This window comes from Balaenoptera ricei, chromosome 3 (assembly GCF_028023285.1).
Source record: "Balaenoptera ricei isolate mBalRic1 chromosome 3, mBalRic1.hap2, whole genome shotgun sequence".
NCBI lineage: Eukaryota > Metazoa > Chordata > Mammalia > Artiodactyla > Balaenopteridae > Balaenoptera > Balaenoptera ricei.
In genome coordinates this window covers 80,285,012-80,299,646 of record NC_082641.1, presented here as the reverse complement: position 1 = coordinate 80,299,646, position 14,635 = coordinate 80,285,012, and the positions used below count along the sequence as shown (strand labels likewise).

At 39.3% G+C, this 14,635-nt stretch overlaps 1 protein-coding gene across 1 annotated transcript; it reads left to right on the top strand.

Moving 5' to 3' along the window:
• The first annotated feature begins 1,423 nt into the window (after positions 1 to 1,423).
• Positions 1,424 to 2,477, top strand: LOC132363707 (RNA-binding protein 3-like). The gene has a single exon (XM_059919399.1). The coding sequence runs from the start codon at positions 1,494 to 1,496 to the stop codon at positions 1,959 to 1,961; it is 468 nt and encodes a 155-aa protein (XP_059775382.1). The 5' UTR covers positions 1,424 to 1,493; the 3' UTR covers positions 1,962 to 2,477.
• Positions 2,478 to 14,635: the final 12,158 nt, after the last annotated feature.

Below are 14,635 nucleotides of genomic sequence, written 5' to 3'. Positions count from 1 at the left end.
AGGGAAGGGTAAGCTGTGACAAAGTGAGAGAGTGGCATGGACATATATACACTACCAAACGTAAAATAGATAGCTAGTGGGAAGCAGCCACATAGCACAGGGAGATCAGCTAGGTGCTTTGTGACCACCTAGAGGGGTGGGATAGGGAGGGTGGGAGGGAGGGAGATGCAAGAGGGAAGAGATATGGGCACATATGTATATGTATAACTGATTCACTTTGTTATAAAGCAGAAACTAACACACCATTGTAAAGCAATTATACTCCAATAAAGATGTTAAAAAAAAAAATAGAGGAAGCTACCAGTAATAACACAGGTGGAATGTGCAGGGCGAAGGGGGAGGTTAGAGCAGGCTGGAAACAGCAGAGATGGTGAGAACTGTTCCAGTTCTTAATACATTTTTAAAGTAGAGCAAATACAGTATGCCAAAGGATTAGATGTAGGATGTGAGAGAAAAAGAGGGCTCAAAGGTGACTTCAAGGGTTTTGTCCTGAGCAACTGGAAGAACGGAACTATGGCTTACTGAGGCAGAGAAAGACCTGGATCAAAACCCCTGTCTGCCGAGTGTGACTTTGGATATGCATCTTAACAACTCTGTGCCCCACGGCCTTGGTTACGCTTATAATATGGAATAAACTTATCAACTTAGAGGCTGATATAAGAATTAGAGATAATGTATTTAAAGCTTTTGCATGGTGCGTGACACTGGTGGGTACTCAGTAATAACTGGAACTGTTATCATGATCCTTCCTTAGGAACAAAAGAACAAGTCTGGATTTCCCCGCATGATAGTCCTTCAGATATTTGGAGATAACTCAATGTTTCCTCTGAGTCTTCTCAGAATGAATTCCATTGTCTCTCCTTGTGGGCGTTGGCTGGATTCTCTGACTTTCCTTGGTGCAGGTAGGTTTGAACCACTCTCCTGGTTTATAAAAGGAATGAGAAAGGTTTAGAAAAGGACTTTATACATCTTTCAAGAGTGAGCTAAATGATCAGAAATCCACGTGTGAGCAGTCTGTATTCCCCCTTCTCTCTCTCCCCATAACAATTGTGAATGGAAAAGCTTTACTTTGGATGCAGTTGACGTAAACATGAATCAGGATAATGGGAGTCATTATTTACATGTATTTTCTTTTTGTCATAAACCTTCATTATATCTCAGGGCTGTAATGCAATTTTAGTGCAACCAAACTTAACACCTCCAAGTTATAAAATCAATTCTATCCAGCCACAATTATTGATATAATTACTTGTAGTTCCGAGCATGCCTCGGTGGCTGTCATTTACAAAAAGACTGGTGGCTGCTCTGGTCCCTCAGTCCTGCAAGCTGGCTACATGGGCAGAAAGTTCTAGAAAGGATGAAAACATCAGATGAACTCTATTTGACTAGGAACCATGCGTCAAAAGCCATACGGTTGGCCCAGTCTCTCGGCTTCTTGGCGGTAGCTGTCTCTTCGGCCTTTTACTTAAATTCCAGGACTTGAATTTACCGCCATGTCCTCTGAAGAAGGGAAGCTCTTCGTGGGAGGGCTCAACTTCAACACTGATGAGCAGGCTCTGGAAGACCACTTCAGCAGCTTCGGACCTATTTCTGAGGTGGTTGTTGTCAAGGACCGGGAGACTCAGCGATCCCAGGGTTTTGGCTTCATCACCTTCACCAATCCAGAGCATGCCTCAGATGCCATGAGAGCCATGAATGGAGAGTCTCTGGACGGTCGTCAGATCCGTGTAGACCACGCGGGCAAGTCGGCCCGGGGAACAAGAGGGGGTGCCTTTGGGGCCTATGGGCGTGGTCGCAGCTACTCTAGAGGTGGTGGGGACCAGGGCTATGGAAGTGGCAGGTATGACAGCCGACCTGGAGGATATGGATATGGATATGGAAGGTCCAGAGACTATGGCGGCAGCCAGGGTGGTTATGACCGCTACTCAGGAGGAAATTACAGGGATAATTATGACAACTGAGATGAGGCATGCACACCTAATGTAGATACACAAGGAATAAAACTTCTTCTGATCCAGGACCATCCCTCCAAATGGCTGTATTTATAAAGATTTTTGCAGCTGCACTGAAACATCTGTTTTAGTTACATCAATTTTTTTTTTTTGAGTAGAGCTCCCAAGGTAGCTTGTTAAAGACCTTTCAGAAAGTTCCATGTGTTTTTTTAAATTTTTCTCCCATTTAAAGACAAATTCTGAGACGTTTGTGGAGTCTGGATATTTTTTCCTTTTTTACCAGTTTTTTAGTTCGGGCTCTCAGGAATGTTGGTTCTGGCAAAAAATGTTTGGCCAGACTGATTTTTTTAAATAATGTGCATCTAGGAACATTTTAAACACCTGTACACAATGTTTAATCGTGATTAGGAAGCAATTTCTGACTGTAACTATAAGAAATGAAGAACATGATTACTTAGAGGTGTTTTTTACTCCAGATCTCTGCCTTGATTATATAGAAGTTTCTTAAAAATATTTGTGTGTCATTTTTTTTTTAATACTGGAAGAAAAAAATATTCTGTTGTGTTTCATGTAGCGTTTAGGATGTCTTTCACCGAGTTGATTAAAAAGATGAAATCTGAAAAAAACAAAAAAAACAAAAAAACTCCTACCTGCACTATGTCCCCCGAAAGTTCGACGAGTGGGTGGCCCCGGCCCCTGAGGTCGTTGACATGGAGAAGCGCCTCCACCGAAGTGTTTTTCTCACCTTCCTTCGCATGTCCACTCACAAGGAATCCAAAGATCATTTCATTTCCCCCTCTGCTTTTGGAGAAATCCTCTACAACAACTTCCTGTTTGACATCCCAAAGATCCTGGACCTCTGCGTGCTCTTTGGAAAAGGCAACTCCCCGCTGCTGCAGAAGATGATAGGAAACATCTTTCTCCAACAGCCAAGTTACTATAATGACCTGGATGAAACCATGCCCACCACCCTTCAGGTACTGACTGACTCTCAGCCCTGCCCAGGGGAGGCAGAGCCCTTCTCCTACCTGCTGATGTTCCTCAACTTTCCTGGAAGAGTCTGAGAGAAATTCCCCCCACCCCCACCCCAGATACACCTCCAGACTGTCTCTGTGTTGCACCCCTCACCTCGCTCCTTTGAATTCATCCTTTCCTCTCTTGAACAGGACTGAAATCTAAGGGCTATCCAGCACTCATACAGAAAGAGCTTGGGGTGCATTTTGTGTTGTTTGTCAACAGCCATCTGTCTCTAAGGATACCCCTGTACGTTTCTCAAATCAGATGAAATAATGTTCACTGTAGAAAATTTGGAAAATTAAAAAAAAAAAGGAGAAAAAAACAGAAAGAGGGAGATTAATCTTCCTCCATAATCCCACCACCAAGAGATAACCGCTGTTCACAGTAACTCTTAGAATTTTACATGCTAGCATACTTAAAATATAGCACAATCAGTTAAATACTTACATGATTTTATGATGGGCTGTTTTCCCCTCACTGTTGATTTGTCTTTTATTTCAATATAGTTCCCATAAATCGCCAAAAAAAAAAAAAAAAAAAAAAAAGCCATACGGTTGGAGCAAAAGCCTGAATACAAAAGGAAATATGGGAGAATGTACAAAATCAGACTATGTCTTTGGTCCTCATTCTTTTTTTTTTTTTTTTAAGTTAAAATTTATGGGCCTGGACTAAATAGTTTCTTAAATTCTATCTCACATTAATACTTTATGTTCTGTTTCCTTCCTTCTGGTGCCGTCTCAAAAGACAGTAAAAATAAATGTTAACATTCCACTTGCCATGGTGGAGATTATAGCCTTCTGAAAACTTTTCATGGATAATCAAGCTTCATGGGTTACACTATAGTCAGCACACAGGCAGGGTCCAAATCTTAATCTCTGTTGGCAAAGCAAAGCAAGGAATTTAAACCAACGTATGGAGAAAACAACACAGAGATTCTTTGATACAAGTTGGATTCTCACAGTCATCTATAACTTCAATGTTCCTTATCCAGAAAAAAAAAATCTTTACTAATTTATCTAAACAAATAAACCTGATGATGCTTCTAAATCACTTAGCACAATGCCTGGAATATAGCACACATCCAACAGGTGCTTTTTCTAATAGTAATAACGGTAGTATTTTAATTTTTTATGTGTCTTTCCAGTGCAGTGCTACTCTATATTCATTGAGATCAGCCAGTCTATTAGACTCCTCAAAATGTACAACAACACTGACTTAACTTGTTAATAAACTGGAACTTCACACCTGCTCCCAGCAGTCCCCAAGAGGCCCTGTGAAGTAGAAACACAGCTGAAATGGCCCAGGGATTGCTGGCTGATTTTAAAGTCCTCAGCTTTCGTGTTGGTCACACACGTATTCACACTCCCAAATGAAACATGTCTTTGTGCAAGAGCAAAGAAGGTGAGTGAAGCTGGCAGCTTGCTTCATAGATGCTTTTATGCTTTTCACCTCCTCCCCACACTAATTTTTATTTAAATCAAGAAAAGTATACATTTGTGACTCTCCTATATATTAGTAGTGAAATGTGGAGTGTGTAACCAGCAATTTCAAGTGAGTCTAGGGGTGGCTTGGTAGTAAAGGTTTGGCTTGAAGGCTGGGAGCAGCCATGTGCACACATCCAGCCTGTGTATCCTCTGGGTACGTGCCCTTGGTGCCTGTTTGCTGGCTCACAGGCTTTCTCTTGGTGCTGCTTTTCTGATGGGGTGAATTAAGATTTATGTCTATCACTAAGAATTTTTCTCTCACTGCTCTGTATTTAAAATTTTTCTCTCAGTAAAAACAGATATGCTTTATAGCCTATACATAAGCCCTTAAAGTTATATTCTAAAAAGACTCTAGAAGAATCTATAGTAATATTCTAAAGTAACTCCAGGAAATTAAAAGAACATAAACTAATCATTCTAACTATTAATTTTTAATTTTATGTTTTCTTATTGTATGTGAATATAGAAATACATATAAAATATATATGTATTAATGCACTTGTGTATATATGTATGTAATCTTTGTTCCCCAGGAAGTGGCTGGGACTCTTTTTCAATTTTCATTTTATTTTCTTGTTGTGATGACCACAGATCTCTGTTTTCCCACCAGCATGTAAAATTCGCAACGAAGGAACTTGTCCATTCATTCTCTGCTATATCTCCAGTGTCTACAAAAATATCTATTAAATACCATACTGAGTATAGAAAAAACTTAAATATTAGACACCCAACAAGCATACAATAAAGAATAACTGCTTTTAAAGGACAATAGAGACAACTGTACAATGTTCTTAAATTTGAATGTGCATTAGAAAAAGAACTAGGAGTTTATCAAAAACTCATATTGTTAGTAAATGCTCAGAGATTTCAGTTCAATATGGGGTAGAGCCTAGGACGTGATCAAGCAACCTTCCCCCATCTCCCACCCACACCTTCACACAAATGATTCTGAGACAGGCAGTCCCTTGAACCACACTTTGAGAAACACTGCCTCAGAATCTGCTTTTTATTTACACAGCCTGAATAACTAATACTCTAAACTTAGTGGCTTATTTCTGTCCCTGTTCCACTTTGTGCTAACTTTCCTCACCCAAAGTACATTAATGCTTCCTAAATTCCTTTTAGCCTTTGTTCACCTCTTTATCCCCTAGATTAGAACCACAAGGGTTTGGCCACCAATCAAAAAGAGTCTCCCGTCTATTGACAGAAGATTAAGAGGTGTTGGGGCTGACTGACATCAGGAAATGAGACCAGGACACAATGTGATTGCCTAGGTTTGGGAGAGAAAGAGAACAAGTGAATCTGCCTGGAAACAGCAAAGAGAGAGGAAATGAGATTTGAATTAAGAGCAGAAGGGGACAGGAATTGGTGGAAAAGGACCTGGACCGTGTGCTTAAGACAGGCACTCAAGAGGATCTAGTGACAGAAACAACGAAAGGAGAAGCTACCAGCGTAGGTGTTTCCAGTCAATGGCAAAACTGAAGCTGTGCCTTGAGCTTAGGGCGTTGTGTCTGGGATTCAGCCAGAAAGGATCTGGCTTCCCCACGGAACTGGGAATAAGGAAAATAGCTGGGCTAGTTTGAGTATGAAACAGGTTGGAACTAAAAAAACAGGTTTGTGCATTGTAATTTGCCAAGTTGGACCCTATGACTAAGTTTGGTAGTGGTAAGTGATCTGCCTGTGGGCTCTTTAGGCTCTGAAATCTTTTACTCTCTAGAAGAGAACTGTTTTTATTTTATTTTTATTTATTTATTTTTATTTTAAAATGTCAGGCTGACACAGAAGAAGGTATGGACCAGGAGCATGGAGGCAACATTACTGGAGGCCAAGATCGTGATTGAAAGGTTGCCTTATAAAAAGAAAAACTTAATCTCCTTTGACATGGGGAGTGAAACTGATAAGTAGCAAGCAGGGAAGTTTTGTAGGTGCGCTTCTGGTGCTTTAGCACATAGCTCTCAAGAAGTGCTAATTGAGAAGCTGAATGGATGACTGGTGACTTCAGGACACCCTTGCCTAGAGCAGTGGGTGGGTATACAAGATCATTTTTCACAATGCACTTATATTTTCTGCTCATTCCATTCACAACTTAAATATTGCAGATGATTCCACTAACTAGCTGTGTGAAAACTTGCTTAAGAAATTTAATGCTTTTAAATTTTGCTTTTCTTTTCTCATTTAAGAGGAAAGCATATTGCCTTTACAATAGGTAGAAAGTAACATCCATTCCAAAATTACAAGGATACATTCTGGCTCTAGAATTCAATGTCCAGATTCTAAAAATAAATGAAAGTCACTTGTTACAAAAACATTTATTGCATAGTATGTAAGACATGATGGCTAAGCTTTCTTGCCCTCAAGGGTTTACAGTCAAGTAAAAACAAGATAAATCCCAAATTTTGTCATGGCACTAGTCTAGAAGCAAGAATTAAATTTATTTTGCATAACATTTTAATGAGCAAAAAGAGAAAAGCTATTGGACTAGGTTACTAAATAAGGAACTGGCAAAACACATGGAATGAATGAGCATGTTTCCACTGGACACATGTATGGGAAAGCAAGCATAGGGAGTAACAGGTCAAACAAACAAAAAACAAGGCTCCAAACAAGTGCACATCTGTGCAGCTTGAGCGTTGAAAACAACCATCAGTATCCTAGAGGGAGTTAAATACATTCAGCTCCTTCCTTTATAGTTGGTTTCAAGTAGAATCTCTCTTCATTTATTATACAAATGATTAGTGTTTTCTGCTTGGCATTGTGTTAGTGGGAGAAGGAAGATAGATTAGACAGGGTTCCTGCTTTCAAGGAGCTCAAACATAGAAAGCTGTATTATGAGGTAAAAAGCTCGAGGGGCTTTACAGAGGTTCAGGTAAGGTGTGTGGGAGCTCATAGGGAAGTCTGGATGGCTTCAGGGAAAAGGTAAGGGATTTGAACTGGACCTGTGGACAGATGCAAGTGGACAGTCAGAGTTTGGAGAGCTGGGATGTGTTCTAAATAGAGAGATTCTAGTAGGATTGAAGACAATGGAACAGAAAATAAGTCATATTTGGGACTAACCAATGAGTAATCTTGTTGGCTTGGACTAAATGGATCTAAGAAAAGGCACAATTCAAAAGAAGAGTTGAGGAAATATTTAAATAAATAAAATGAGTGATGAACAACATTTGATTATTTACTTAGTCTAGTGACTTGGTGAGCAGAAGAACCAGGGTAAGGAACACATTGAAGAGGATTTTATAAAATGATTGCCGAGATTTTCTCTGTAGAGTGGCAATTGCAAACTCGACTGTCCAGGAGAGTCTGGTAGGTAATGCCGATGAGTGAGCTAAGCCAGGAGTAGGAAAAGTAGCAACTCAAGGGAGATGATCAATGACAGCAGTCTCATGGTCTGCATGTCAGATTGTGACAGGGACTGGGCTTTAAAGTGGCCAAATGGATGGAACACATTACTTCTGAAAAGGCAGCTGCTACTCAGCTCCAGACACTTGTTGCCTTGTGGAAACTGAGGCCCAGTAGGGCCAAATATTCAAGAGACATTACAAGCTCATATTTTATGTTGGCAGTGAATTCAAATTAAAAACAAAACAAACAAAAAAACAAACAAACAAAAACACCCAAACAAAACAAAAAACAGTGGACCTCAGCATTGTGTGGGTCACACAAAATAGGTCTGCAGGCAGTCAGTTTAAGGCCTCTGATGATTGCTTAGGAGTCCTTAAAAAAGGTGGAATAGGGAAAAGCCTTCCATTTTAAAAGAAATTAAAGCATCACACTGCTAGGAATAGCAGGAATAGCAAAGAGCCATGTGGAAAACCCACAGCTTGTTTGATTATTTGTTCAATGTCTGTCTCAGTAGACTGTAAACACCCTGAGAGGGGAGAGCATCCCTGTTTTTCTCCTCAACACCCAGCACAGTGCCTAACATAACATGGGCATGAAATAAATATTTATTGAGTAGCCATTATTCTTAGAAATGTATTCTTAAGGCTAATGAGAAGTGCCAGATTCTGGTTTTTTCTTTTTTTTTAAATTTTATTTATTTATTTAGTTAGTTTTGGCTGCGTTAGGTCTTGGCTGCACGGGCTTTCTCTAGTTGCGGTGAGTGGAGGCTACTCTTTGTTGCGGTGCGTGGGCTTCTCTTGTGGAGCATGGGCTCTAGGCACACGGGCTTCAGTAGCTGTGGCTCGTGGGCTCTAGAACGCAGGCTCAGTAGTTGTGGCATATGGGCTTAGTTGCTCCACAGCATGTGGGATCTTCCCGGACCAGGGCTCGAACCCGTGTCCCCTGCATTGGCAGGTGGATTCTTAACCACTGCGTCACCAGGGAAGCCCCTCTGGTTTTTTCTTTACTTGAGATGAGGGAGAAGTATATTGATGTCTGAATAATTAATGACTTGTAATTTTATCATATCAATATGTTATTAATACATATCCTTTTTATTTTCAGCAGAATCTGGTCATATACATTATTACAAAACTCTTAAAAGTTATAGCCTATGTGAAGTCCATGAAATAACTGTGATCATGACGTTCCTCTAATCAAAATGCTTCAATGACTTCCCATCCCCTACTAAAGAAAGTCTAAACTCAACATGATCCAAATTTACTTATATGATCTGGCTCTTGGATGTATCTTATGTCTATCTTTTCTTTCTGTTTCCCAATCTTGGGATAGTGAGTAGGTGAGTGGTTCTTGGTTGCCGAGAACTATTTCAGAGAATAATTTTTAGGGGATATATGTTCATATTTGATAGTGGTCAAAGAAAAGACAATGAACACCAGTACATAGGATATATTACCAGTTGTCAAAAGAATCACGTGAAATTGGGCAAAGGCTCATGATGGGGTTTAAGGCCATTGCCCTTGGTACCTAGGTATCACTGGCATTCCAAACTTGAGTTGTGCTTAGTTTCCCTTTATAGGCATAGGAGCTAATAAATAAGGACACACATTATTTTTAAAAGGTTTTATAATATCCAGAGTTTGTGTGGACAAACACTTTTTTTTTCTGGTTTTCTGGTTAAATATTCTAATGTGTTCGTGAATGCTTGTAGGCATTATATAGGCAATATTCACATAATGAGAAGAATGGCTGCAAACTTTATAGGATAAAAGTATCTTTTATTTTCTAGATGTTCTTTATCCATTTTATTCTGTGTCTTAAGGTAGTATTTCTCAAAGTACAGACTAAGGAACAGTTATATTAAAATAACCTAGAATGTTTGTTGAAAGCAGGTTTCTGGAACATACCATAGGTGTATATTGAAAGTAAATATCTTGGGGAAGGGCTCAGGATTCTGCATTTTTATAAAGTTTCTCAAGAGATCTTGATGCCTATGAAATTTAAGAACAATTCTTTGAGGGTATGTGGTCAACCCAAAGTGGCACCATTTATTATCAGTGGGTGGTCCCCCTCTCTTTCTCTGTCCTAGTGTGGAGCCAGCTCCACAAAAATGCTACCCCCTGGAAGTTTGGCTGGGGAATATCTGTGCAAACACCTGCGTACCAGATGGGCACATCTGTACAGCTTGTACTGTTGATCCAACTTCGGTACATGTCATGCACCACTTGCTTAATTCAGAGTGACTGGAAAGGCTGATGAGGATTTCACACAGAAGTCTTCAGCACATCAGAGTCATTTTCTTTTTTTGGTTCTTTTCTTTTTTTTCTTCTCTATTTACCTTGATTTGTGGTCTTTTTCTTTTTCCTGAACAAGAATTGCAGGGATTGAATACCCAAAAGTAAACAACTCATCTAGCTGAAGGCATTGCTTTGTGAATACAAGTCACTTAATGCAGAAAGCCTCAAGCAGGTGGTATTGCTATTTGCAAGGATAGACTTGTTTTTTAAATAGATCCAGTTTTCTATTAAAACCATCTAACAGTTTAAGGTTTATCAATTACCAAGTGTAAAAGTATGCATAGTTGTACTAAAATAGGAACTGAAGACAAAAGAATTATAATTTTTTTCTTTCTTTCTTTTTTCTCTAATGCAAGTGACCTAAGTATCAAATAGATGGTTAATCTCAACCACCACAATGAGATACCAGGATAAGGTCACACAGTAATCTTTTAGGCAGGCAAGCATGGCGTATATCTAGCTTTCTTTACTTTTTCTTTCTCTTTTTTTTTTTTTTCCATCTATACTTTTCCCTCTTACATTCTTTTTCCCACTGCTAGATCTAGACAGAAGGATGCTACATTGAAAGATGGAAGGAAACAGTAACAGTTTATTGTTGGAATCACAGAGCTAGGAAACACTCTATTAGAAATGGTTTAGAATCATAGATCTTGGGAAGGGGAACTGGGTTCATGTTGTTTAGCTCTAAAGAAAACGCTGCCTACTGGTTGAATACAAAGGGAAATAAGTTTCCACAAGATTTTTTAAAAAGGCCATCATAAAACATTGTGACAATTAACAAATGATTACAGCAGCACACAGGAATGGCAGACAGGTTTTGCATGGTGTTTGACCAGGGAAGTCACCAGGGAGTATTTTTCTCTGTCTTAGAAAAGTCTCCTGGAACATGTACAAGCCAAGCTTGAATCTCCATGCTGGGGAAAGAGCTGATGGGAAGAGGGGAAACAGGAAGGGGATTGAACCCTGGCTTTGATATCACACTGCATTTCTGCTTTCAGTGCTAGGAGCATGCTTTCATGGCTTTCAACATACAAATGCCATTGGGATCTATAAGTCAATCATAGGCTCTTGTTTTGTTCTTTCTTGTATTATAGAAAGTTCTGTAGTCCTTGGAGGAGATAATGATCTCCGAGGTGGCCAAATTAGAATCCAAAGTTCTGGAATATCTGTCATTCTTGAATAAAAATGAAAAGACCCAACTTGAACTAGCTTGTGGAATTACTGTTTTATGTAATCCAAAGCAGGGAAAGTAGTCATGCATAATACATGAACAAATGGGTGTGGCCATTTTTCCAATAGACTTTTATGTTTAATTTCTTTTTAAATTCATTTATTTATTTATTTATTTTTGGCTGTGTTGGGTCTTCGTTTCTGTGCGAGGGCTTTCTCTAGTTGTGGCAAGCGGGGGCCACTCTTCATCACGATGCGTGGGCCTCTCACTATCGCGGCCTCTCTTGTTGTGGAGCACAGGCTCCAGACGCGCAGGCTCAGTAGTTGTGGCTCACGGGCCTAGTTGCTCCGCGGCATGTGGGATCTTCCCAGACCAGGGCTCGAACCTGTGTCCCCTGCATTAGCAGGCAGATTCTCAACCACTGCACCACCAGGGAAGCCCCTCCAATAGACTTTTATCTACAGTTGGCGGTCAGATTTGGCCCACAGGCTGTGGATCTGGCCCCTGTCACATGGCAGAGAGAAGCAGTTACTTTGGACCCTCGTCCCCAATCCAATATCAATCAGGTAGTTCCACTGTATTTGCAATGGCTCAGTGATTCTATCAATGATCTAGCACAGAAATAGAGAATGAGCTTTATCTCATCTGTCACTTTCAAACAATTGATAGAGAATGAATATAACTGTGTTCAGAAGGATTCTGAGATTGTGTCTGGGCTAAGCAGAAAAGTATGTCATAATCAATTAGCAATGTTTAAAGTAGGCACCAAGGGGAATATAGTAGCGCATACATCACATTTTTGTCATTTTTGCTTTAGAATACAGCACCAGCATGGCCTGATCTTGCTTCACACATTAAAAAATTTCCGCTCAAAGGCCTAGAAAGATTTTTCTAGCTTGATTATTTTCAAGATCCTAACAAAGATCCAAAGTCGGGTAAGATGTCACCCAATGCAATTGCTCATTTTTTCAACTCTGGTTTTTTTTTTAAGTTTAGTACAGAAATGATAAGATCACTTAAAATATTTTATCAAGTGGAATTAATCAGAATTTTGGAGATAATCCATCTTACGAAATACTCAAATGAGATACCTATTACTTTTTGTTATACTGAAATGGAATGGCAATGTAGTATTGTATTTTTTAAAAGACTTCTTTTAGCTCTCAATTATTTTGCACATATTTTACCTATGATGTGCTCTTACTAGCCTTTCTAACTTTTTTTTTTCCTTTCCTGGAGAAGGTCATAGACATTTTGAAAGCTACCAGGAGGAGAGATGATACCAAGTTAGCTGTTGTAGAATCCTGCCTACAGATGAGCAAGCACCACCTGCAGCTGTGCTATAAAACAAATGGTGCTTCCTGAAAACATAATCATTGGGAGGCGGTCGGCAGCTGTTAAAATTGAATCACCATTGCTCAGTCCAAAGGGAAGGAAATTTTAACCATTAGTCTCTCTAAGTTGATATTTAAATACCCTCAAAAAGAAGAAAAATATGAAATTTCTCTTCAGAACAACTTATGTGCCATACCCAAAGTTTCACAAGACAAGTTTATTGAAGTTGTCTCAACAGTAGCTGTGTGGGCAGAGGGTACACAAGAAATAAATCCATGGTTCCTTTTAGTTGAAGTTTGGCTTTAACCAGCTCTATTATCACTTATTTTACTTACCCTTTTCTAAAAGAGCAAATAAGGTTTTAAAAAATATATTAAAAATCTTTTTGAACACTGTCTTATGATTTAGATTGGAATGTTTTTTTCTTACCAGAGAATGAGATGTGACAAAATGGAAAAAAGGATGGAGAGAGAAAAGAAAGAAAGAGAAAACAGAGAAAAGAAGGCTGAGACAGCAGTTCTTATCCTAGGCTGGCTTCAGGGAGAATTTATAAATTACCTGAAATTGGATGCAAAATTTTACATTTGTGTGTATTTATACGTACACATGCACTCAAGTGAAGTATATTTTGGGGATGAGTATTAGCCCTTCAATTGAAAATCACTGTTCTACAGATTGAATCCTTATCCAGACAGGGTAGCCTGAATAAGTTCTGGAATGGCCAAGTCCAGCCCGAGGCCTAGGAAAGAGTAGTGGCCAAGGGAAAGCGGATGTTAACTAAGGAAAATATTATGTACTTCACAAGTTTTGCCCAGAGGTGGCTCTGATCCTAAATACATGATGATCAGTCCTGGAACCAAGGAGGAACCATGGTAGTCAAGGCAGGCTTTTTTTTGGAATCAGTGACATATGACTACTTCCCTCTTTCTCTCTGTCTAGAGAACAGCTGGTGCACCCTGGAGAGGCCCTGACAGTGAATGATAGCCCAAGGACAAGGGACCAGCTGAAAGCCAGCTTGGCTGCAAATTAGAGTATAATGGCAGAGTGGTTTCTGCTGTGAAGCGATTTGCATCAGAGCCCACTGACAATGCATGTTCTGTAGGGTGGGCATTTGCGAGAGAAGGAAATCATAAATGCTGCATTCCTAAATAATTTAGAAGAAGATACATCAAAGGAAGAGGAGCAGAGAAGATAGGGAATTTATAGTAACCGTTTTTAGGTTATATTACATGAACACTCACTTTGCACCCAAAGAAGTATATCTATATCAAATTTACCTCCATGTACTTGCTAGTTGCCCCCTCCTCCTGTACTCTCACGGTACTTAACTCATAATTCTATTATAGAACTATATAAATGCAGTGCTTAGACATATATTTCATTAAATTGTGTGTTTATAATGCTTAGGTATGTTTTCCCAAAGGTCAGATTACTGTGGTTATCACATCAACACGCCAGCATTCTAAGAATCTCGTGTGTGTGTGTGTGTGTGTGTGTGTGTGTGTGTGTGTGTGTGTATAATAAAATCTTTAATTGTTTTAGGAAATGCACAAATGGCTGAACCTTGTGGAAGAACTCTGATAATGTAAAACATCAGAGAAGAGATCCAATAAAAGCTAAATGAAATTCTGTGATAATGGAGACAAAATGCTGAGGAAAGGAAGCAGCTGGAAAGGGGAACAAGAGAGAAACATGGTAAGATTCATGAAATAGTAGTAATAATCAACATGGAGGAGCATAACATGTTTCTGTGTTATAGCTATCAGAAAGCTAATCCGTTAATTGGACATAAGATAAACATCAAATAAACAGTATTATTTTATTAATGTAACTATGAATATCTGCTAGAATGGCATATAGATACATGGTAATTTATGATGGTTGATAGGCTGAGTTTGTATTTTCCATCTGATGGTGATTTTCATGGGGGCAGAGACTGTATCTTTACTCCTTTTATAATCTCCAGTACTTAGTTCAACACTTATCACACAGAAAGCAATGAATAATTATTGGTTTAAAAAAACAAATGTCTGACATTTG

Coding starts and splice junctions, on each gene's coding strand:
- LOC132363707 (XM_059919399.1), top strand. CDS start 1,494: ATGTCCTCTGAAGAAGGGAAGCTCTTCGTGGGAGGGCTCAACTTCAAC.